The sequence below is a fragment of the Propithecus coquereli genome, unplaced genomic scaffold (genome assembly GCF_000956105.1).
Source record: "Propithecus coquereli isolate 6110/MARCELLA unplaced genomic scaffold, Pcoq_1.0 Scaffold142, whole genome shotgun sequence".
Classification (NCBI taxonomy): domain Eukaryota; kingdom Metazoa; phylum Chordata; class Mammalia; order Primates; family Indriidae; genus Propithecus; species Propithecus coquereli.
The window spans coordinates 3506642-3531498 of NW_012138525.1; the positions used below are offsets into that span (position 1 = coordinate 3506642).

At 47.7% G+C, this 24857-nt stretch overlaps 3 protein-coding genes across 3 annotated transcripts in view; 2 read left to right on the forward strand and 1 right to left on the reverse strand.

Moving 5' to 3' along the window:
- Positions 1-8865, reverse strand: part of USP20 (ubiquitin specific peptidase 20) — a 38493-nt gene extending 29628 nt beyond the window's left edge. Inside the window, exon 1 of the mRNA XM_012639790.1 lies at positions 8680-8865. The gene's annotated coding sequence lies outside the window, so the exon portion shown is untranslated. The remainder of the gene's footprint in view (positions 1-8679) is intronic.
- Positions 8866-8999: 134 nt separating this feature from the next.
- On the forward strand, positions 9000-14766 carry LOC105806662 (chromosome unknown open reading frame, human C9orf78). Its single transcript, XM_012639861.1, has 9 exons — positions 9000-9184; positions 9553-9612; positions 10608-10659; positions 10804-10874; positions 11697-11774; positions 12463-12660; positions 13360-13496; positions 13603-13701; positions 14174-14766. The coding sequence occupies exons 1-9, from the start codon at positions 9102-9104 to the stop codon at positions 14263-14265; spliced, it is 870 nt and encodes a 289-aa protein (XP_012495315.1). The 5' UTR covers positions 9000-9101; the 3' UTR covers positions 14266-14766.
- Positions 14767-16339: 1573 nt separating this feature from the next.
- Positions 16340-23746, forward strand: TOR1A (torsin family 1, member A (torsin A)). The gene is made up of 5 exons (XM_012639830.1): positions 16340-16669; positions 17339-17604; positions 19538-19713; positions 19803-19930; positions 23117-23746. The coding sequence occupies exons 1-5, from the start codon at positions 16396-16398 to the stop codon at positions 23365-23367; spliced, it is 1095 nt and encodes a 364-aa protein (XP_012495284.1). The 5' UTR covers positions 16340-16395; the 3' UTR covers positions 23368-23746.
- The last annotated feature ends 1111 nt before the right edge of the window (positions 23747-24857 follow it).

Sequence of the window (24857 nt, forward strand, 5' to 3'; positions counted from 1 at the left end):
CGAGAAAAATATATCAAAAAATCTTTGCAACTTTGGAGTAAGGACATAAAAGGCATTAATAGTAAAAAGAAACATTGATAAATTAGACTTCATCAAAATTAAAACTGTTTTCTTTTCAAAAGACACTTAAAAAAATGAAAAGGCAAGCCACAGACAGGGAGAATACATTCACGATACTTATATCTGACAAAAAGCTTATATTCAAACTATAAATGTATAAAGAACTCTTATAACCCAAAAAAGAACAATCTAATTTTTTAAAATGGGCAAATGGTTGAACAGCTACTTCACCAATTAAGAATGGCCAATAAGCTCATGAAAATACGCTTTACAACATTAGTCAGAGAAATGCAAGTTAAAACAATGAGGTAACATCTCACATCCCCTAAAAGATCTAAAACTAGAAGGATCTACTATACCAAGTGCTGCTGAAGATGTGACAAATTCTCACATATTCTGATGGGAGTTAAAATGGTACGAAAAGCTTTGGGAAATTGTTTGGCAGTTTCCCACAAAGTTAAACATACACTTTTGTGACCCTGCAATTCCACTCTTAGATATCTGCTGAGGAGAAATTAAAGCATATGTGTACACACACACTTGTACACATTCACAGCAATTTTAGACATAAGAGCTAAAACCTGGAATCAACTCAAATGTCCAACAGGAAACTGAAGTAAATTACTGCTATACCATGGAATAGTACATGATAATAAAAAAGAACTACTATATACCCAACATGGATAAATTTTAGAAACATCAAACTAAGCAAAAAAAAAATCAGATACAAAAGAATATATACTACATATTCTATTTATATAAAATTTCAAAACAGACAATAGAAATTGGATCAGTGGTTGCCTTGGGGAAAGGGTGGGGCTACACTGCAAAGAGGCAAGAGGGACTGTACTGTGGTGCTGGAATGTTCTAGATCTTGATTGGGGTGGGGTTTAATCAGGTCTATACATGTATCAAACCTTATGAACCATATTTTTGAAGTATATGCATTTTATTGTATGTAAATTATATCTCAATAAAGTTGATTAAAAGGATTTTAAATCAAAACAGATAAAAACTGAAAACAACCCAAATGTCCTAACTGGTGAATGGACAAATGGCGCTATGTCTGTACAGTGGAATATGACTCGTCCATCAAAGGTCAGCTGCTGATAAGCACGACAGGGGTGAATTTCAGAACAGTAATGCTAAGTGCAAAAACCCAGCACCCCGACCAAAAAGAATAGAGTGTATGACTCCATTTACCTGAAATTCTACACATGGTATGCACATATCAAAATTTCACAGGTACCCTATAAATATGCATAATTACATATCAATTTTTTAAAATTCTAGAAAATGCAAACTAATTTATAGTGACAGAAAGCAGTTCAGTGGTTGCCTGGAGCTAGGATGGAGAGAGGAAGATCGGCTGCAAAAAGGCAATATTTGACAAAAAGAGTTGAAGGATATAGTATAACATCAAAAAGATTTGAAAAAGGGGGGATTATTATAAAGTGAAATACTCAATGACCAGAGCAGATGCTGGTCACTGTATCTCTGTCCTTTCTCATCCTGCAGGTGTCAGCTTCACTGTCCCCTGACCAGAGTGGCCACCCCGTGGAACCCAGCCACACCTTACACCACTACTCCCTCTCCCAAGGAAGACTCTCTGTCCACCCTGACCCATAGTTGGCATGCTCTGTCATCATTTTGGTCATTTATCTGTTTTCTTGTCTAATGTCTATTTCATCTCAAAAACATAAGCCCCCTGAGGGCAGGTATCTGTTTTGCTCATTGCTATATCCCAAGTACCTGAAACACCTGGAACGTAGTAACTTCTCAAAAAATACGTGCTGAACGGATCAAAAGTAAAAAGTTATAAAACACTATTACAGTAAAATCCCATTTTGGTGAAATAATGTGTTTTACACCTAGAGAAAGGATACTATTATCATTCCTGTAAGCATAGAGTCAAGTGATTTTTATTTCCTCTTTTTGCTTGTCTGCATTTTCTATAATGAACTTGCGTTGCTTTTGTAATAAGTAACCTAACAGGTTACTTTTAATTATTTTTAAAGTTTCTAAAACAAGAAAATAAGAAGAGCGTGCATCTGGCCTCCTTGGTAGACTCCCCAGGCCCCAGGCCCCCCAAGGGCACTCTGGGGACAGAGCCTCCGTGCCCTGGAGCTCCCCAGTCCCCTGCACCAAGCACTGCCCTGGGCCTACACAGTGCGGTTTTCAGAGAAGGGGCAGTAGTACCTGAGTGGGCCCAGAGCCTGAAGGCTGCAACCTGGACATCTTAAAACACACCTTTCTGCCGGGCACAGTGGCTCCCACCTGTAATCCTAGCACTCTGGGAGGTCAAGGTGGGAGGATTGTTTGAGCTCAGGAATTCGGGACCAGCCTGAGCAAAGCAAGACCCTGTCACTACTAAAAATAGAAAAATTAGCCGGGCAGGCGTCATGATACACGCCTGTAATCCCAGCTACTCGGGAGGCTGAGAGAGGAGGATTTATTGAGCTTAGGAGTTTGAGGTTGCAGTGAGCTATGATGACACCACCGTACTCTACCTGGGGAGACAAAGCAAGACTCTGTCTCAAAAAAAAAAAAAAAAAAAATTGGATCACGGATGGGAGGGGGAAATGCCACAAAGAATATTATTGGGACAACTGGCAAATTTGAGTAAGGACTACATATTAGATGATAGTATTTGTTGTGGACTGAATTGTGCCCCACCCCCAATTTGTATGTTGACGTCCTAACCACCAGTATCTCAGAATGCAATCATGTGTGGAGATACATCTTTAGAGAGGTAATCAAGTTAAAACGAGATCTTTGGGGTAGGCCCTAATCTAATCTTACGGGCATCTTTATGAGACGAGGAGATCTGTGCACACAGAGGCTGGGCGCACGCACACACAAAGACCAGGCAAGGACAGAGCTGGGAAGGCGGCCATCTGCAGGCCAAGGACAGAGGCCTCAGGGGAAACCAAACCCACTGACGCCTTCACCTTAGACTTCCGGCCTCCAGAATTGTGAGAAAATAAATTTATTGTTGAAGCCACCCCATCTGTGGTATTTTGTCATGGCAGCCCGGGAAAACAAATACGGTATTACGTCGACGTTAAAGTTTCTGCAGATGAAAGTCATTCTCTGGTTATGTACGGTAACATCCTTATTCTTGGATGATTGCCCTGAAATGTTTAGGGGTGAAGGGCCACGATGTCTGCAGCTGACTCTCATCTGCATCGGCAACAGTAAGTCTGTAAATAGAGAGTTACAATAAATAAGGCAAACATATTAATTGCCTTATTATTGAATCTAAGTGAGGGATAAATGGCAGTTCACTGCATTATTCTTTTATTTTTTTAAGAGACAGGGCTATGTTGCCCAGGCTAGACTCGAAGTCCTGGGCTAAAGTGATCCTCCCACCTCAGCCTTTGGAGTAGCTGGGACTACACGGTAGGCACATACTACACCATGCAGCTATTGTATTATTGTTGTAACTATTCTGTAAATTCTTTTTCAAAATAGAAAGTTTTTAAAAGATTCCCTTTCTCTCATTTGAGGAGGGGGCAGGAGGGGATCTTCTGGAAAAGGCAACCCACTCACAGGATCCAGGACCTAGCTGAGCCGGGTGCAGTGCCCAGCACTTTGACCACACGTTTTGTGAAACGCTCACCCATCCCTCCCAGGCAAGGATGGCTGTTTCTCATCTCACAGAGCAACAACGAGGCTCTGAGACAGAAGCCACTGCCTGACATCACATGGCGAGGAAGTGACACAGCTGGAAGTGAACAGGTTGTGTCTGCCTTCACGCCCTTCCCACCTGTGCCTCCGTGCACAGAAATGCAGTGTGCACAGCAGGCACTGAACAAAGGCTGAAAGGGAGAACAAGGTCCCGGGGACAAGCCCCTCGAGCGCAGCCAGACCAGCTGTGCGAGCCAGCGAGGCACCTGGCCCACCAGACCCTGCGCGAGGAGGAAGGCAGGTACCTCTGGCAAAGAGCCCACCACTCCTGGCCCTGGGTGAGACTTCCAGGATGCGTCACCCTGAGTGAGGGCAGGCACTCTTCTCTCCCTGGGCCACCCCACAGGGGCAAAGCTGAGGGCAGGGCCTGAGAAGGGGCAGGCCTGCAGCGCATCTGCGCCTGGCTGCCACACGCGCCATTACTCATCACTTTCCAGGAGGTGCTGGCTCCATCCTGGTCCTCCCAGCGAGGACCAGTCCCTCAGGATAGGGAAGGGGATGCTACTTAGCCTCCCGCCCACGCAAGGATGCCCACCAGCCCTGCCCACGCAGATCCTCACCACATCAGCCATCCCACTCTCCACACGCCCATCCCTGCACCCCTTCATGCTCCCCGGTGTCCCTGAGAACACATGCCCTTTCTCTCCCTCCTGCTGTCTTCTCTCCGTTCTAAGTCACAAACACAGCTCACCCCTTCGCTTCACCCAGTCTGAACTCCCTAAGACTCCATCTTCCTTCTGACTCGTAAAGCAGAACCCTCAGGCCCCCTCCAAGCCTGGCCAAGCCTTGCTTCCCACATACCTCCAAGTCTCATCTGCCCAGGCCTGACCCACTTGCCACCTGCCTTGTTGGCCTGAGTACTGGAACTGACACCACAGCTCAGTCGTGAGCTCTCACCTGTGACCTCACTGGAGCCCTACAGCCACCCTGGGAGGGAGTAACATTCCAAGCCAAATCCATCTCCATCACTAAAGATGGAGAAACTGAGGCTCAGAGGTGGAATAACTCGCTGAGGTCGCCCAGCTACTGAGCTGCAAACCAGAGCTCAAACCCACAACTCCCTGCCCTAAAGTCAGCGCTCAGACCTGTCGGCTCCACAATGTCCCAAACAGCCCCAGCCAGCCTGGCATGGGCAATGATCTTCACCTCCCCAGATCCAAACACCCACACTCCAAGGGACGCCTGCTCACAAGAGCCTGTTCTGAGTCATTCTTCACACGGCATTTTTCTGCTCAACTTAACTATCTTAAGTCTAGGATGGTATCTCTGTGAGCCCAAAGCCTGATACTGCCTCTGCTCTGGGCTCTGTAAGAGCCACTTAACTGGAGAGGATGTGGATTTGGGGCTACACCAGGCTGGCAGCAGTGACTAGCCTAGGTCACAGGAAGCCTCACACTCTATGGGATGTAAGCAGAAGCAGAAACTGACATTCAGACCCAGAAATGTTGGGAATAATCTAAATTCATAGATATGGAAACTAAGGGCCAGGAAAATCATGATTTCTAGGGCCTGAAATCAGATCCTCCCTTTCCAGGTATCATGATCCGCTACCAGCTCCTGCCATGCAATCTTCGATAATTCATCTTCCTCATAAGGAAGGACTCTGCTCTGCAAAAGCCCTGTCGATCAGTTGTCCAAACCCAGTTGAGCACAGTAATTGATGATAAAAATCGCCCTTTTCCGAGAGGGCAGCTGCAGTTGTTTCAAGTCAGTCTTTATTATAAATGGAAATTGGCTTTTCTGAAATTTCTATGTATTGATCTATTACTGCTCACTGGAACCAAAGAGACTTGTCAACTTTTCTATGTCTTTAAATATTTGTTGTGAATGTTCATGTCTTCTCCAAGTGTATTCTCTTTACACTAATGTGAACCAGCTGGATTTTTCTTTATTATCTTGATAAGATGAAAAGCTAAGAAGGCCAGGTGCAGTGGCTCACACCTGTAATCCCAGCACTTTGGGAGGCTAAGGTGGTAGGATTACCTAAGGCCAGAAGTTCAAGACCAGCCTGGTCAATATAGTGAGACCCCCCACCCCCACCCAATCTCTACCAAAAAACAGAAACAAAAAACACTAGCCAAGGGTGGTGGTGGTATACAGCTGTAGTCCCAGCTACCTGGATCACTTGAGCCCAAGAGTTTGAGGTGACAGTGAACTATGATTGCACCACTGCACTCCAGCCTGAGCAAGAGAGCAAGATCCTGTCTCAAAAAACAAACAAACAAACAAAAAAAAACACTAAGAGCTTGACTCTTTCATCACTGTTTTATATCCCACTATCAGGACTTGAGCTCAATGTAAATACATACATGCTTCTGTAAAGTATTAATTAAAAAGTTCAAGACCCCTCAAACCACCGGCAGCTGAGGGTGAGAGAGCTTCACACCAAGTGCAACAAAGCCAGTAAATGGCAGAACAGGGATTGTGATAGAGGCGGCGGCTCAGGGAAGGCAAGGCTCCTGCCCACAGTCACATGGCAAGCTGGCAGAACTGGGACCCAGAGCCTATAATTCAGTCCACTGCTTCATCTGTCATGTTACCAACCAAATCACAAACCAGAATACGCTAATTAAAATTTGAGACCCAATCCTCCCTCCCACTGCTGATTCCCTTGCCTTGTTCTATTTTTTCTCTTTTCCATAGCACTTATCACCTAACACATTTTACATACTTTAAGTTATTAGAACATAAACTCCACTAAATCTTTTGTCTCTTTTGCTCACTGATGCATTTCAAGCACCTACAACAGTGCCTGCTTCGTATGGTAAATGCTTAGTAAATATCTGTTGAATAAATAAATTGGTCCAACAAGCATTTGTGAAATACTATCTATGGTTGGGCTATGAACTGTATCACTTTGCATTAATCCACTCAGACATTAATGCTCTCCAAACCCTGAAATATGCCAGCATTTCATCTGGCTCCAGAAAGGAGCTAGCAAACCAAACCAAACCTATACATTTCCTTAAAACAACTAAAGCCCCTAACAAAACTAAAACATAAGACTCATCTTTGAAATGCACAAAACCTGTATTTCCTGGAAGCTTCTTCTGAGAGGCAGTCTCATCCCACACCTAAAAGGGCCCAGCAAGACTTAGAGGGGCTGCAGTCTCTCAACACAGCCACCCACTGCTAGATTCACCACTGCCATGTTTTCAGCATTACTCTCCCAAACAACTCAATTGGGCATGCCACAGCACAGGTGGGGAGTTATCAGTGGGCACTCTGGCCTCACGGAGTAGGAGTGGGGCAGCTCATTTGTACCAGATGTTCTCCCCTGGGACTTCAAATGAGGAGTCCAGAAATGTCGCTGGCCTTCTGGCACTTTCCTTAGTGGTGTCCAGTACTCCCTGGTGGGAGGGCTGCTGGGTGGGCAAATCAAAGCCACCTCAGAGTGTGAAAGCTGCCAACATTGACTCCCTGGGTTCCTAAGCAACTCCAAGGAGGCTCTCCATCAGTTGACAGGGACATGGTGTCCAGTGAGTGCCATGTGCATCTGGGTTTGGCTGAACCGGTCTGCTGAGAGCAAGACTTTGAGACTTTTTTTTTTTTTTGAGACAAAGTCTCACTCTGTTGCCCGGGCTAGAGTGCCATGGTGTTAGCCTAGCTCATAGCAACCTCAAACTCCTGGGCTCGAGCGATCCTTCTGCCTCAGCCTCCTCAGTAGCTAGGACTACAGGTACACACCACTGCACCCAGCTAATTTTTTCTAATTTTAGTAGAGACAGGGTCTCAATTTTGCTCAGGCTGGTCTTGAACTCCTGAGCTCAAGGGATCTTCCCGCCTCACCTTCCAGAGGGCTAGTATTACGGGCCACCACCACACCCAGCCTGAGACTTTTAATATATGGCTTTTGACCAAAGACAAAAGGCTGTTCCGAGAGAACAACAATCTCAGAGGAGACTGTTGCAGAGAAAGGCATTCCAGAAATGCTGCTCTGCTTCAGAATGGTCTTCCAGAAGAGGAAACCAAAAACTGTCTCCATCAGCCCCTCCCCCCGGCCAAAGAGCTGTAATAGTGGCCGCAGCAGCAAACATTTACTCAACTCCTACTGTGCCAGGTTCTGTGCCAACCGTGCAGCCCAGACGGAGCCGTGATTGATCCCTGCTCCACCTTCTAGCTGTGAAACTGGAGACACATATGCCCGTGAGCTTCCGCACCCTCATTTGTAAAATGAGAAACTAAATCTGCCTCCTAGGATTGTCGGGAGAATCCAATGAAATAATGCTTAGCCCTGTGCCGTGCTACATAGTAAGTTCTTAATAAGAGGTAGTTATTTTCAAAGTAAAGGGCCAGTCCATATTAAAAAAAGGAAAACTGTTATTATTTAAAGGGTCCCTAAAAGTCCTAGAAGCCGCTATTTATGCATTTAGTTATTTCCTAAATGTTTGCTCCTAACCGTTTTTCAAATAAACTTTATGCTCACAGCATCTTTGGGGTGGAAGGGGCGGAGGGCAGAGCGACGGTCCTCCTGACAAACGGAGGAAAACAAGACCCGTGAAGGTCCAGGGAGGCGGCAGGCAAGCACCGAGGAGGAGCCCTCCGGCCTCAAACCCTCCTGAGTGGCTTCAAAACATCAGACGCGCCTCTCCTTGGGAAGAAGCTGGAGGCCATTATTTGCGGGGCAGTCGGCGTTGGGACTTTAATTCGCCACCGCAAAGAAGTGGTCATCTTTTGTTCCTAAAGAAAAAAATGCACGTCAGGGCTGAGAAGCCTGAGGAGATAAAAGTCAGCGCCCGGAGACGCCACACGCATGCTTCCAACGCTGGGACAGGCCCGGCAGAAATGAAAACGATGGGCGGCCCCTGTTCCGGAGAAACCGCGAGCCCCCAAGGGGCTCGAAGTGGGTGCCAGGGCCCCAGTGGCCCCCTGGGCACCGACTGGAGGAGGGGAGAGGGCCGGCGGCCAGGGGTCCCGGGCTCCGCTCACCTGACCGCGACGTCCGGCGTACCTAGCAGGGCCAGGCCCCGCCAGCTCGCAGTCGGGCTGGGGTCGTCTCTGTGCGGAAAGGCCCGGCCCCCAGAAGCAGCCGGCTGCGGCCCGGAACCCACCTGCCGTCGCAGCCGCGCCGCCGCCGCCTGTCAGTCAAGCGCATCCTCCGCTGCGCAGCGCAGGGCCGTGGGATCTGGCCACCTCGCCCCGCCTCCTCCTCTCGGCCGTCCAATCGGGAGACGTTTACGTCATGGACGTGGAGGGCGTGGCCAGGCGGGCAGTTCGTTTGAGGGGCGGGACCGGGCGGGCGTGGGGCGGGGCCAGGCGGTACTGGCGCTCTGACTGCACTGCGGCGCGCCGGAAGCATCCCGCGCCACGGCGCAGCGGAGTGGCGGCTGCACCGCGGGATCTGCGCCACCATGCCGGCCACCGGGAAGACGTTCCGTCGGCGCCGAGCCGACTCGGAGTCGGAGGAAGATGAGCAGGACTCAGAGGAGGTTCGGTGCGTTTGGGGCAGGGTTTCCAGAGGCCAGGAGAAGAGAGACTGCGTTGGGGCACTCACCACCCCCCAGGTCCTTCGCTGACATTATTATTAAGTGTGAGCCGGGATTGTTGTCCCTTCTGCGGACATAGAAATTGAGACCTCTGGGGGATGAGGCCGCCGCCCCGAGGCCGCACGGTTGGTAGAGATGCCCCCGGGATGCGCAGTGGATCTGACTCCCGGTGGGTCTAGGCGCAGGCTCGCCCTCTGGACCACTGTTCTGGCAGGTCAACAGCGAGCGGGGCAGGGATGCCCTCAAAGCTGCCTGTTGGCTCTGGGTTCCGCGGAGGATCTCTTAGCCTACCTATGCATTGCCGTTTTCTTTTCAGATTAAAACTAGAAGAGACCAGAGAGGTGCAGAACTTGAGGAAAAGACCCAACGGAGTGAGGTGGGTACTGCGGAGGACGGGGGAAGGGGTAGGAGGAAGCGGGGATGACGGACACCTCCCCGCCCGGGTAGCTGTCATAAATGCTTCCACAGACATAGCTTCTTCTTTTGACACACTATACGCCTTCCACTGCCTGAAGAGGGAACCAGCGTTTTTTGCAGATGTTTAACCAGGACATGCCCTGAGCCATGTGGTCTTGGGGTGTGCTCCAGAGATACAGAAACAGGTCATTATCTCATGCTATTATTGCATCCGATTAATTGTGAAATGCACGTTGATCTTTAAGAGTTTGAAAATTTTAGAAAGGTTTAATCAAGAAAATAAACACCCATAATTCTGCCATCCCTGAGATAACCAGTGTTAATATTTAATATTTTTTCCAATTTGTTTCCTCTCTCTCTCATTCTCTCTTTTTTGTAAAGATTGTGAGCAACTTTATATATACTTTTATTCCCTGCTATTCTCAACTCATTCTGATATTGTGGGCATTCACCCATATTGTGGAATATTTTTCAAAAATTGCTCCTTTTTTTCTATTTCACAAGGATGGCAGAATAATGGCCTTTTTAATAATATTCCACCAGATGTATGTACCATAATTTGTTAACAAATCCCCTATTTTGGGACATGTAGGTCATTTTGTAAATTTTCACCATCAAATAAAGCAGCAGTAGATATTCTCTTACATTTGACTTTAGCTGCATTTTCCCTGATGGCAAAATCTTAGAAATGAGATTTCTAGGCCAAGATAATGCCAAATGGCTTTGCAGGAAAGTGTAGCACTTCACTCACTGCCATTGCATCCCCCACCCCAACATCTGCAGTGCTCGTTGAGCCCCATTTTATTCTTATGGGCTTTTCCAGCTGGCTTTCTTGCCTACCCCTCATTCCCCCCTTGCACTAACATTGCAACCTGCAAACCTCCTAAGTGTTCCTCCTCATCTCTGAATTGTGCCGTTTTTCTCTCTCTCTCCTCCTCGTTTGGTTTTGCTTAGTGCTGTGGCCCTGCTGGTGGGAGAGAAGGTACAAGAGGAAACCACACTAGTGGTAAGTTATGGAGTCTTCTCTGGCAGTTATGGGAGTCCTTCCTGTGGCTGCTCTTCAGTTGGGTGATTGTGCTTTTAAAAAAAAAAAAAAATTCCACTGCCATTTGTGTAGATACTTCTTCTAAGCTATGTTTGTTTTCTGCAGGATGATCCCTTTCAAATGAAGACAGGTGGTATGGTGGATATGAAGAAACTGAAGGAAAGGGGCAAAGATAAGTAAGTGCAGAACAGGGTGAGATGCAAACTCACCTTGTCCCTGCCAGGGTCTGTTTGTCCTCCGAGAGCTGGGCCTGCAGCAGCAGTGTGCATGGGCCATCCTGAAGTAGCCTTTGTGTTTTGCAAAGAGTATCTTACTTAAAAACAAAAGAAGACAAAAACTCTTTAAAATTTAGCTTAGAGCTGAGCAGTAGAAAGACTCCATCTGTAAAAGTACGTTACTTTTTACAAACCCATGTGTAAGTTTTGTATAAAAACACAATTACAAAGTTTAAAAAATAAAAGTACAGTCCGCCCTCTACCTCCACTGGTACTTCATTTGTGGATTCAACCAAATGCAAATTGAAAATATTCAGAAAAAATAAAAAACAATACAACAGTAAAAAATAATATAAATTAAAGGGTACAGTATAACAGTTACTTACATAGCATTTACATTGTATTAGGAATGATAGGTAACCTGGAGATGATTTAAAGTATATGGGAGGATATGCATAGGTTATATGCAAATAGTACACCAGTTTATATAAGGGACTTGACCATCAACAGATTTGGCATCCTCAAGGAGTTCTAGAACAGATACCAAGAGACAGCTGTGTCCACTCACTCATTCCTCAGAAGTATCACTGGAGGCCAACAGTTTGCTTGCATATATTTCTAGAACTGCTTCTATTTATATATCATACCATATCGTATATTTTCTCCGAGCCATAAACAGATATTATAATTTTTGGTTGTGTCCTTGTTTTTTCCGTAGGAAATAAAACTCAGCCTCAATGAGTTGTGACTTGAAAGCTCTGCCTCATTGTTCTCTCCCTTCAGGATCAGTGAAGAGGAAGACCTTCACCTGGGGACTTCATTTTCTGCAGAAACCAACCGAAGAGATGAGGATGCAGACATGTAAGTGTCAGTCTGTCTGGTCGTGAGTGATTGGAGCTGGGCTCTAGTCAGATAGGTCCAAGATATATAGTCACAGATGACATTTCTAGAATTGTCTAAAAGATGTCAAAATTGTCCCCTCTCTCCCTACCTCCCACGCCTGAGAACTTTGAAAACCTCTTAAAAGTTCTTTAAAAGGGGCCAAGCATGGTGGCTCACACCTGTAATCCCAGCCCTTTAGGAGGCTGAGGGGGAAGGATTGCCTGAGCCCAGGAGTTCAAGACCAGCCTAAGCAACATAGTGACACCCTGTCTCTACAAAAAAAATTTTTTTTTAAGTTTTTTAAAAGGGTAGTTCTTGGGATTTTAGATTCCATGGCTAGTAATATTTCCCCCAAACATTGCAGGGATAAACATGGACTCGCCCACTTGTTATTTTGCCAACAAGGCTGTTAAACAACCACCATCTTTCTGTCTTCAAAGAAGTTTATATGCGATAACACCAATAGATTAGTAGGACATAATCTCACAATATAGGTTGGTGTTTTAAGTCGAAAATTTCCAACTTAATGAAAAAAGTTGTTTTTATTTTTCTCATTTCTCTGTGGACTGTCACCTGTCTATGGGCCAGTGTCGGGGACCACTAATTTAGAAGACAGCTGCTGTGACCTTCCTGTTCCTCTCTGAGACCTGTGGGTTTCTCATTTCAGGATGAAGTACATTGAGACAGAGCTAAAGAAGAGGAAAGGGATTGTGGAACATGAGGAGCAGAAAGTCAAGCCAAAGAATGCAGAGGACTGTCTTTATGAACTTCCGGAAAACATCCGCGTTTCCTCAGCAAAGAAGACTGAGGAGATGCTTTCCAACCAGATGCTGAGTGGCATCCCCGAGGTGGACCTCGGCATTGAGTATGTTGCAGACCCCTAGGCAAAAGGAAGAGCTCTCTGCTTTCCAGTTAAAAGTTACAGACACAGTTTCTTACCTGTGTCCTTGGGAACCTACAAATAAAAACTAGAATCTCTCTGGCAGATTGTCACCAGGAGTTACTCTGAAGGCTTGGTCAGAGGAATTGAAGAGACTCAGGGGACCCTGACCAATGAAAGCAGAAGTGTTTCTTTAGCCTTTGTTCACAGCTGTTCAGTTGTTCTAATCAGGCCCTTTATTCTTCGGTTTCTTCTAGCAGGAGCCATGTTAAAGGCTCACCCACCCCTCCCCCATGATCCTCCTTTCATTTAACTACAAAACATCTGTAAAGGGGGTTGTCATGGGAGAAATACAATGGTCAGAATCATCTTTGGGTACAGTAGAAAGTTAGGAGACTTCTGGGTTCCCTCTTTTCTCACTAGCTTTAAGACTTAGGCAGTTCTCTTTACTTCTCTGAGGCTTCATTTCCTCTTGATCAGGAGAGAAAAAACTCCAGTTCTTGGATGGCTATGGGAGTGCCTTAAGAATGTGACTTCACGGGTGCTTGGTAAACTACAGAGAGCTGTGCCCTAGGACAGATGCTTTCCTTATGCAGCGGTGGGCTGCCAGCCTCAACACTTAATTCCATCGAGTACTAAAGATGCTGTGATCTAAAATGTGGTGTGGTTTCTTTCTCCCCATAGTGCTAAAATAAAAAATATCATTTCCACGGAGGATGCCAAGGCCCGTCTGCTGGCAGAGCAGCAAAACAAGAAGAAAGACAGTGAGACATCCTTTGTGCCTACCAACATGGCTGTGAATTATGTGCAGCACAACCGGTGTAAGCGTCTCAGGAAATGCAACCCCGCCCTTCTTCCCCTGTTTGGATTGAGGTCCCGGGAACTCCATATTCTGTCTGATGTGTCCTCTGGTCTCTTTTGGTCCAGTTTATCATGAGGAGCTCAATGCTCCCATACGGAGAAACAAAGAAGAGCCCAAAGCCCGACCCTTGAGAGTGGGTGACACAGAGAAGCCAGAGCCTGAACGTGAGTATACCTGAGGCCTCAGGGCTGCCCAGAGTGGTCAGTGCTCTGGGGCCCCATGGAGGCAGAGTGGGGCTGGGCAGGGGCGGAGCTTGAGCTTTGAAGCCAGGACATCTGGGTTCCAGTCCAAGCTCTAGACCCTGACCGTGTGCCTTCCCCTTGCCAAGCATTGGTTTCTTCATCTATAAAATGGGGATAGTAATAGAACCTACCTCTTGGGGTTGCCATGAGGATCCACTGGGCTATCAAGCACAGCAGAGACCCAAGAAGTTAAAAATTTTCAATAAACAGAAATAAATTAAAAGTTACTCATAAATAAGAGGTATTTACTGAGGCTATACTGTGTTCTTGTGCTCTGGGTTGGGCACGGGGCTCTCGTGGGGAACAAGACCGGCATGGTCCTTGCCTGTGTGCAGTAGAGTCTAGCAATGGGTTCCAGCAGGCCAACAGCCTTTGCTGTTCTTTTCCTTCTCAGGGTCCCCTCCTAACCGCAAGCGCCCTGCTAACGAGAAGGCCACTGATGACTATCACTATGAAAAGTTCAAGAAGATGAACAGGCGGTACTGAGGCATCCAGACTGGCATGTAAATAGCACCTTCGTCTCCCTCCCTCTCAGGAAAGGCTTCCTGGACAGAAGCCTGCTCATTTGCTAGCAGGCAGTTCCAAAAACAGACTCTGATTAGTCCGGCTGCTTACCTGCTGGATTTTCCAAGCACTAAACTTGTAACTTTTTGAAATGAAACAATGTGTAGTTTTCCTATTTGGGGGCAAACTCTATGGTGAGAGTTATTAAAACTTGTTTATGAATATGTTGACTTTCTCTTAATATTCTGAGTCAGAAGGAAACAACTATGTGTACATAGTGTGATAATCCCCTTTAGATAGTGATTTTATTATTATATACACAATCATGTCTTTCAGTTTCGCGTATTTGAAATGGGTGTCAGAAACGCATCCTTGATTGTTTAGGGTGGGTCCAGGTGATGGCAAAAAAATCTAGGGTGGGATCCAAGTGATACCGGTATTTTCTGATTTTTACTAAGTTATCTGTTTCTTTAAAAAAGTAAAAACAAAAGCTACATTTCTTACCACTTTTAGAATTTAATTATTAAATACGAGATGAATCTAACCTTATTGTTTGTATTGTGTTTCTTTATACCAACATCAGATGATGTTTTCAAAGCCTAGAGTTTGGTTAGCTCAAATATAGAACTGAATTACTGAGAGAGATTTTCTCATTAAGTTCAAAAGTCATAGATGTGCTCCAACCTGCTGGCTGTCAAGTCATTTTTCCTGAGGCATTTACAGGGCTGGGATGAAGAAAGAGTAGGTCGTTTGACTTCTGGGCCGACTTACAGCAGGGATTATGGTTACAGAGGTTTGGCTCTGAAGTCAGATCTGAGTCCTGCTCACAACTGTGTACTTGGACAAATCCCTTTTCCTCTTAACTTCAGTTTTCTCATCTGTAGAATGAAATATGTTTTTTTTTCCTCCACTAGAATGTAAGCTCAGTGAAGGCAGGAACCAGGTGTGCCTCAATTTTTCTTTGAATCCCTAGGCCATAGCACATAATGACACATAGGTAATCCTCAAAGATATGGGTGAATGAATGATCCCTATATGCAGCGTTTGGCTTATGATAGGTGTGTAAAACTCTTAATATACAGTGTGAAAAAGTAGAGCATTAAAAATGTTTCCAGAATATTTCAACACACATTTATCAGGTCCCCACAACATGCAAGGATAACCATGACGAATTTAAAAAAAAATAGTAGTATTAGATTATTACCCAAAGTATAAAGTAAATAACCATGGGTCCATCCTCATATAAATGGTTTAATAAATAAATATAAATGGAGGAGAAGAGACAATCTCCCATGCTGAAGAATTCCAAATAATTTCTGGTGGAGCAAAACTCCCCACTCCTTAGGTATGAGCTCTGCACAGTGACTTCCTTCCAAAGAGTACAGTATGGAAAGGAGGGGTGAGGAGAAGAGTAACTTTACAGCGGAGAAACATGACAAATACTACTTCAGTCCAGTGACCAAGGTCAACATTAGCAGTGCTAAGGCATGTTGATAGTGCCTACACTTGGGAAAACAGCACTTTACCTCTGCGATCGTCCCTCCAAAACCCATAGCCCTAATCTAATCCTGAGAAAAATGTCAAACAAGATCCAATAGAGGGACATCCTGCAAAAAATTTGACCGGTACTCCTCAAACTATCAAGGTCATGAAAAATAAGGAAAGTCTGAGAACCTGTCACAACCTGAAGGAGTCTAAAGAGACATGACAACTAAATGTAACGTGGTATCCTGGATGGAAACCTGGAGCAGAAAATGACATTAAGTAAGGAAATCTGAATAAACTATGGACTTTAGTTAATAATAACATAGCAACAGTGTTTCATTAATTGTAACAAATGTAGCATACTAATGTACAATAAGATTTTAGTAATGGGGAAACTGTGCAGGAGGTGGTATATGGGAACTCTCTGTACTATTCTCAACTTTTCTCGAAATCTAAAACTGTTCTTTAAAAAAAAAATCTATTATTTAAAAAAAAACAAAAACAAAAAACAACCATAAAAAACCCGTGGCCAACTAGGGCTTCTGAGAACTGACAAGCAGAAAATGTCTCTGCCCGGAACAAAGATGGCGGCCTCTGACGTCTGGAAATGGCCTGCCCCAAACAAAGATGGCCACCACGACGGCAGGAACCGGAAGCGCGAGTCTGGCGGTAGCGCGGGTGCGCGGTAAGCTCGAGAACGCGCAGGGCAGCGCGGTTCCGGGCATGAAGCTGGGCCGGGCCGCGCTGGGCCTGCTGCTGCTGGCGCCTTCGGTGGTGCGGGCGGTGGAGCCCATCAGCCTGGGCTTGGCCCTGGCCGGCGTCCTCACCGGCTACATCTACCCGCGCCTCTTCTGCCTCTTCACCGAGTGCTGCAGCCAGAAGCCAAGCCTCAGCCGGGAGGGTAGGTTGGGGCCGGGGCAGGGGGCTGGCATGAGGGCCGGACTGGGGTCGGGGGTAAGGTCCGGGGGTAAGGGCCAGACCTGGGCAGAGCCCAGCCCGGAGGGAGCCGGACCCAGGAAGCCTAGCGGCTCGGGCTGCAGGATGGGGCCTGGCTTCTTGGCCACGACCACAGACAGGCCGGACTTTGGTCGGAGGCTTGGGGACACAAGCTGCAGGTTGGGCTTCTCCAAGCAGAACTGGGGGTGGACCGGTTGTAAACGTCCTCTGAAGACAGTTCAGCCACCTTCCTAGCTGGAGACAGGAAGGATGGTGGGGACCCTTCCGGAGCAGAGCAGAGGTGGTCAAGCTGCACTCTGTCCCTGCCCTGCCTTGGGGTGGGAGGAGCCACGCAGGGGTTAGAGGTGCAAACTGCAGGCAGCTGCAGTGGAGCCCGGGGCCTTTTCAGGAAGGATGGGGAAGGGCTTTAGAACAGGCGGGACCAGCAAAGGGAGGGCTCCCTGGACCACGGTTCCCCTCTGGGCCAAGTGCTTAGAGCCCACCGTACCCCAGCGTTTCACAAGGTGCATGAAGAGGGCTTACCTGGCTCTGCTGGCTTTCCCAAGGGCCTGTAAATGTGGCTACATTTTGCCAGCTGTTTCTTTTCCCTCCTGACTGGCTTTGTCTTTCCCAGCGCTGCAGAAGGATCTGGACAGCAAGCTCTTTGGACAGCATCTTGCAAAGAAAATCATCTTAAATGCTGTGTCTGGTTTCATAAACAACCCGAAGCCCAAGAAACCTCTCACCCTCTCCCTACACGGGTGGACAGGCACTGGCAAAAATTTTGTCAGCAAGATCATCGCAGAGAATATTTATGAGGGTGGTCTGAACAGTGACTATGTCCACCTGTTTGTGGCCACGCTGCACTTTCCACATGCTTCGAATATCACCCTGTACAAGGCAAGGGCAGACATTTGGAATCCTTCCTGGATGACGCCAGGTTTGAGGTTCCTTTGCTGTGGGATGGGATTTGGGAATTCCATGTTGAAATGAGTTAGCCCTGAAAATGGCTCCACGTGTCAGTTCCCCTTTGAAAGGTGGGGAAGTGAAGTTCCAGAGGGTTTGAGATGCACAGAGCAATCACACCACTGAAGCTCTGTGGAGGCTTCTGAAAATAGGCCCAGTGATACTCAGTTGAGTTAGTGGGGTCATAGAGTTTTAGATATGGACATAATCCAAATTAAAGATCATCAAATCTTACTCATTTTGTGAAAGAGGAAACACTTCTGTAGAGGCCTGAATTTCGTTTATCATAACTGTTGCAAACTGCTTTGACTGTTTAACTCACTGGTTAATAGCCTGGGCTTTGGCGGCAGACACACCTGGATTTGGGTCCTAAGTCTCCCATCTAGCAGCTTTGTAGTCTTGGGAAAGTTGCCCACCCTGAGACTCACATTCTTCATTACAAATTGGTGCTTGTGAGAATTCAATGAGCTCTGTCAGTCAAGATGTAATATGGTGCCGGGCACATAAATGTTCAAATAAATTCATTGTTGCCTTTTAGGATCTGTGTAACAGATCAAGATGAGTTGGTTATCCTAGTTAGGATTGTGGCTCCACTAATTTGATAACTGTGTGACTTTGGGCAAGTTACTTAACCTCTCTGTGCCTCAATTTCCTCATCTATGAAAGAGGGTACACAATAGTAACTACCTTGATGGGTTTGGGGAGGTCACAGTAAAATGTTACATGAACAGTGTTTAGATTACATGTTCTCTGCGATTGCATGTAAAGCAGGGTGGCAGAGCGCGAAAACCTTGGCTGTTGGAGCCCAGCAGGCGTGAGTGAATCCTTGTGTAAACAATGACTCACCTCATGGCCTCAGCAACCACTTCAGCTTTCCTGAGTTTCCTCTGTAAATCCAGGCTAGTCCGTACCTACAGAGCAAAATTATTGCTTACGTTAGATACACACCTAGAACATTGTAACCATGTGCCATAGTAGCCAAGTAAAAACCAAAATAATAGTAGGTCAAGACCTACAGTGTAACTTCCAGAGTCTTAGAAAACAAATAGCTAATTTCCCTACCTGACTGTGAGGGGAAAAAAATATATAGATTAAATAGATTTTCCATTTTCTGATTAAAAGGCTTCCAGAAGTCTTTTCTCCTTACTGTGATTGCTTAGTATTATAAGAAATACCTAAATATGTTCTTATGGCCAAGGACAGAAGAAGAAGGAAATATCTGTTCTTGTGGAATATTTCTGGTTAGACAAATTTATTTCGGAAACCTCCAGGCATTGTTCCAGGAACTCAAGTGTGACCTCACCGGGCTCATGAGCGTGAGAGCTCTCAAGTAAAGCTACTTGGCTTAAGTGAACCTGTGTTCACTACTTTTCCCATCTGAGAGTTGGAGCACCTGCTCCGGGCGGTTCTGTGGATTGAATGAGAGAGTGCGTCACTTGGCCCCTGCCTTCTTCCAAGAAGACTGGTGTACACAGGATATGTGTTAACATTAACATTGCCATTTTGATGACAGAAGGCCAGCAACTCTGACATAGCATCTATGTGGTATCTCTCAGCACAGGAATTATAATCTAAGTGTGGGGCTTTGGAATCAGTCAGGGCTGGGTTCAGATCCCAGCTCTGCCACATACTAATTTTATAATCCTGGGCAAGTCGAGTAAGCTCTCTCTGCCTCATTTTCCTCATCTGTAAAAGAGCATCATAATGGCCCACGTATGGTCATTAGGGACAGAAGAGCTTGTTCATGTGAAGTTCTTAGCACTGAGCACCCAGCACTCTAAGTGCGGCCATTGTATTTAGTGGTAGAAAGAGTTGTTACGATGGCCCTTGCTGAGAACTTTGTGTTGGCTTTCCCCTTATAATTCAGGATCAGTTACAGCTGTGGATTCGAGGCAACGTGAGTGCCTGTGCGAGGTCCATCTTCATATTTGATGAAATGGATAAGATGCACGCAGGCCTCATAGATGCCATCAAGCCTTTCCTAGACTATTACGACCTGGTGGATGGGGTCTCCTACCAGAAAGCGATCTTCATATTTCTCAGGTAAGATCAGGGTAGGACATGATTCAAGGGCTCCGAGGCTGAGGCTCCAGGAGAAAACCCAGTCCTTACTCACGGGAACTGTCTTGCAGCAATGCTGGAGCAGAAAGGATCACGGATGTGGCTTTGGACTTCTGGAGGAGTGGCAAGCAGAGGGAAGAAATCAAGCTTAAGGACATTGAGCATGCCTTGTCTGTGTCGGTCTTCAATAACAAGAACAGTAAGTGCTTGGGGTTGCTTCTCAACCCCATCTTGTTCACACTCCTGTACCCTAAGTGTTAACGCGTCAGTGTCTCTGTCACCATCACCTGGCAGCTGAGTAGAAATGCAAATTCTCAGGCTCTTCCTGAGTCAGAATTCCTGAAGGGATTGCATGCTAACAAACTCCAGGTGGTTTTATAACACTAACGTTTGAGAAGCACTGTTCTAAATAGAAGGAGAGCGTGGTGGCTTATACCTGTAATTCCAGCACTTTGGGAGGCCAAGGCAGGAGGATTTCTTGAGGCTGGGAGTTTGAGGCTAGCCTGGGCAAAATAGCAAGACCCTGGCTCTATAATAAAAAAAATTTAGTTTGGGTTTGGTGGCTCACACCTGTAATCCTAGCACTTTGGGAGGTCAAGGATTACTTGAGGTCAAGAGTTCAAGACCAGCCTGAGCAAGATAGCAAGAGCCCATCTCTACAAAAAATTTAAAAATTAGCTAGGCATGGTGGTGTGCACCTGTAGTCTCAGCTCATTGGGAGGCTGAGGTGGGAGGATCACTTGAGCCCAGGACTTTGAGGTTGCAGCGAGCTATGGTCACACCACTGCCCTCATGCCTGGGCCACAGAGTGAGAACCTGTTTCAAAACAAACAAAAAAATGTAAATAGAGGGAAATTGTTCATCATCAAGATCTTGAAAATTAGTTCCCCCATTTTCTTCAGCTAAATGATTTTTTTTGTAGAAGAAAAGTAGGTAGTTGAACGAGAAAGGCTGCTGTGTGCAGCTCATTATCCTGTTAGGTCCCTCCCTTTCTTTGCGTTGCCCAAGAACAGCAGCCACACAGTGGCTGGGCACCGTGTGAAGCACTCTCCCTGCATGTTTCATGTAATTGTCACAATAACCTGGTAGGGGAGAAACCGAGACTCTGGGAGATGTAGCAGCTGGCCCAGGGCCTTTCAGCTGGTAGGTGTCTCTGATTCCAGAACCTGAGCTTTTAACTTTTAGCCCACTGCTTCTCCCGTGAACATCACAGACTTTTGACCTGAAACCCTGGGAGGTGGAGAGCCATCGTGAGGGAGGCTGACTCACTGGCTAAAACCTGGGAGTCGGGCAGGCTGGCCGTGCACGCCGTTGCTCATGTTCCTGAGGTGGCAAAACAAAAGTTCGCATTTAAAACGGACTCGCCAAGAAATTCATACTAGAGTCAAGTGAACGGTGTGGGGTATTTTATGTAAACTTGTGCAATATGTTGAATAGTTTCTCAGCTTGCCAAAAAATATGAACATATGAAACAGAAACCTTAGCCCAATACTGTGGCAGGTGAGGCCAGGTTCCTGGAATCCACACTGTGGGAGGTGGCGAAATGATTTAAGAGCACAAGCTTGGGAATTGGGCAGACCTGGCTCAGCAGCTCCCTAACCGAGGCCTCAGGCAGGTGGCTGAACATTGGTGCAACAGATATTTACTGAGCATCTACGGGGTGTCAGGGAGTAGGGACACAGCAGTGCACAAAAACAGAAATTCTTGTCCTGTAGAGCTTACGTCCTGGTACCAGGGCCTGAGGTGAGCATGTCCTTGGGGTCCCTGTGGCTGCTCCAGGATGAACAGGAGAGGAACGGGAGGTGAGATAAGAGGAGATTTGGGGTGGGTGCAGGTCGTGGAGAGCCTGGGGGCCCGTGGTGAGCCATGGGTTTATTCAAGTTGAGAGCGAGCCCCTGTGGGGTTCTGAGCAGGCAGCCACACGATCGGACGGGCGTTAGCAGGACCTTGCTGGCTTTCGGGTGGGGAGTGGACTGAAGGGAGCCCAGCGTGGCAGCGGTGGGTGGCGAGACAAAGTGGATTCTGGCTGTGTTTTGAAGGTGGAAACGAGAGGATTTCCTGCAGGGTCGTATGTGGGAATGAGACAGAAGGAGCAAGGATCTGGCTTGAGGGACTGGAAGGGGGCACTGCCGTTGGGGGGAACGGAGGGCAGGACGGGCGTGTTTGGGGACGGGCATGTTCAGTGAGGATGACGTGTTGGGGGCATCTGAGCAGGGATATGGAGCAGGTGGTTGGACCTTCCAGTGGAGCTCCAGGGAGGCATTCGGGCCGAGGGGCAGTAGATGGTTTTTAAAGCCTCAAGTCTGAGGTCCCTTGTCTTGCCGGAACACTCCAGCCCGGCCACCGCATGGCCGGGTCGTCCTCATTCAGTCTCTGCTCAGAGGCAGCCCTCAGCCGGGCCTGGCCTGACCACCTGGCCCTTGTTCTTCTGCTGTCCTCGCCTGTCCGCTTCATGGTGTTCACCGTCTGCGAGTGTCTCCTCACGTGGGATGGTAAACCCATGAGGGCCGTGTCCAGGCCCAAGGCGACCCGGCACAGAGTAGGCCTTCAGGAGTGAGCTGTCTCGCTTGTTACTGTTCACAATCCATACCCTTCACCCCGCCCAGTCAGCCCAGCACTTACTGAGCACCAGCTGTGAGCAAAGCACTATTGGGAAGGAAAAGCACCCAGGCATCTGGGAGCTGAGTCGCAGAATTAAATGGCAAAGTGGAAGGGAAACGTTTCATGCAAAGACACATTATGGCCTCAGGGGTGACCCACCGGGTGCCGTGTCGTCTCAGGAGGGAGCAGGTCCTGGCTCAGGAGTTCCAGGAACCAGGAATAGTGGTGTTGTCTCCACACACCGTCACTCTTGAGTCCGGCTTGGGTCCCGCAGATGCCCTGCAGGCGAGTTTCCAGCATGGAGGGGCGTGGCCAGTAGAGGCCGTCCCTGGGAGCTCTTCTCGCTTTCGCTCTTTTGAGGCTCTGCCAGCCCGTGAACCTGTGTCCCTCCCCACCCTGCTGTGACCCTTGCCACCTGCCCTCGCTAAGGCACACCTTGGAGGCTTTCCCGAGCCCACAGTGTACAGGTGTCCCTTTGCACTCTGTGGCGTCACCCTGCCCTTTGCCGTCACAGAAGTGTCACAACACAGAGATGTCTGTTGGTGAGGTCCCCTGGCAACATCGCCTTCCTCTCTGGATCCGGCGCTGCCCTGGGCAGGGTGCACTGCTCTACCTCCAGGGCCCCCGCCCAGCCGGGGACAGCGCACACCTAGTAGACTCATGGTGGGTGACACCCAGTAGATGTGTGGTGGGCGGGGTGACGCCCAGGAGGCGACCCCCGCAGCTGTGTGGTGGGCGGGGCGTGGATGGACGCGCATGACCAGCACCTCTTCTCTTTCCCCAGGTGGCTTCTGGCACAGCAGCTTAATTGACCGGAACCTCATTGATTATTTTGTCCCCTTCCTCCTGCTGGAATACAAGCACCTGAAAATGTGCATCCGAGTCGAAATGCAGTCTCGAGGCTATGAAATTGACGAGGACATTATAAGCAGAGTGGCTGAGGAGATGACATTTTTCCCCAAAGAGGAGAGAGTTTTCTCTGATAAAGGCTGCAAAACTGTGTTCACCAAGTTAGATTATTATTATGATGACTGACAGCCCGGGAGTCACTGCTTCGAGCTGAAGAAACGACACTCAGTCCTTCCCCACGCCTCCCGCTCCTGTCCCTGGGAGAGGAGTGGGATGGGGGTTCCCTGCGCTGTGTGGCAGGGCTGCGCCTGGGCGCTGTTTTCACCCGGAGCCTGCAGGCCATCGCACCTTAGGGACCAGGGGTGGGACATGAGGCCTCCAGAGCCTTCAGAGGACAGAGCCAGCTCCCAGCACACCCATTCCAGGGCTCCTGATTTTTTTAAAATTATGTTTTAATTTCAAGTATTTCTGTTTCAAGGAGGGACAAATAAGTTTTATTGAAAATGTGATACCTTTATTTAAAATGGTTTTTAACATTATGAGAAACTTCTCAGATTCTAAGTAATTGGCTTTGTGTGTCTTTTATGTTCCCGTCATTATAACATACACTGTGATATCTTTACTGCAAAAAAGCCCAAGCATGAGTCCCTGGCGTGGATTCTGTAGGACGGCATTCCTGGGGACAAGGCTGGAGCACTGGCCAGACCTGCCCAGGGGCAGCACGGTGCTTGGATAAAGGGACAAGTAAGAGGACGCGCTCAGCACCACAGACGAACCCGCAATGTCCTTTCCAAGGGAGTGGTCGCGGCAACGCTGTGAGCATTTGTCAGAACCGGAGTCTTTTGGGAGAAAAGTATTTCCAGCTCGGCGCTTGCCAGTGCTCGGCTTTGCAGGGGCAGGCCCGTCTCCACTTTCCGCTCCCGGGCGAGCCGTGAGCCCTGCGCGTTCTCTGCTGGATTCAAACCATCACGCGGTGAATTTTGCCATATTGAAACATTTTTCCTCATTTATCGCTAGTTAAGTTGAATCAGGACCCACCCCAAACCTAGGAAAGCTTAGCTGACCCTTCTGAGAACAGTGTTTTCATTTCTAAATGCAAACAGATACCATTTTGCAATAAAATTCTGTGTGTGAAAACTTGTGAATACATTTTTTAAGGGGGAGAGACCCCCCGACCCCCCCCACAAGGCCCTGTGAGCTCAAGCTGTGATGAGGACCGAGCAGGTGCAGTTCAGGTCGGAATGAAACGAAGTCTCATGCAGGACTCTGAGGACCCTAGGACAGCTCTGGCCCCTCGCCCAGCTGCACGGGAATCGCACTCTTGTTACTGGGGCTCATGGAGCTCTGGACACCAGCTGTGGAGTTCAAGTCCAGCTGAGATGCCAGGAGTACGGAGCTGTAGGAGACTAAACCTACCTTGTTTTACGTAACGTGTGTGCCTGCAAATGGGCAGGGCTCCATGGCGTGGCTGCTGTGCAGAGTGCTGGTAGGGACAACTTTGCAGGCACAGAAGCTGAGTTGGCACCCCGGTTGCAGGTCTAACGCAGGACCCCTCTGCCTCTCAGCTACCCAGCCTGGACGGGGTTCTTCTAGGGAGGCCCAGGCTCCAAGTCTTAGAAAGCTCTTGGTGTTGAGCTAAAGCTGGACTGCCATGTCCCCAGGGATCAGATTAGGTT

Excerpts from the sequence above, each read along its gene's own strand:
- LOC105806662 (XM_012639861.1), top strand. The coding sequence starts at position 9,102 with ATGCCGGCCACCGGGAAGACGTTCCGTCGGCGCCGAGCCGACTCGGAG. Across the intron at positions 10,660-10,803 it reads AAGAGGAAACCACACTAGTG|GATGATCCCTTTCAAATGAA; the intron begins GTAAGTTATGGA and ends TGTTTTCTGCAG. Across the intron at positions 12,661-13,359 it reads GAGGTGGACCTCGGCATTGA|TGCTAAAATAAAAAATATCA; the intron begins GTATGTTGCAGA and ends TTCTCCCCATAG.
- TOR1A (XM_012639830.1), top strand. The coding sequence starts at position 16,396 with ATGGCCACCACGACGGCAGGAACCGGAAGCGCGAGTCTGGCGGTAGCG. Across the intron at positions 19,714-19,802 it reads GCGATCTTCATATTTCTCAG|CAATGCTGGAGCAGAAAGGA; the intron begins GTAAGATCAGGG and ends ACTGTCTTGCAG. Across the intron at positions 19,931-23,116 it reads GGTCTTCAATAACAAGAACA|GTGGCTTCTGGCACAGCAGC; the intron begins GTAAGTGCTTGG and ends CTCTTTCCCCAG.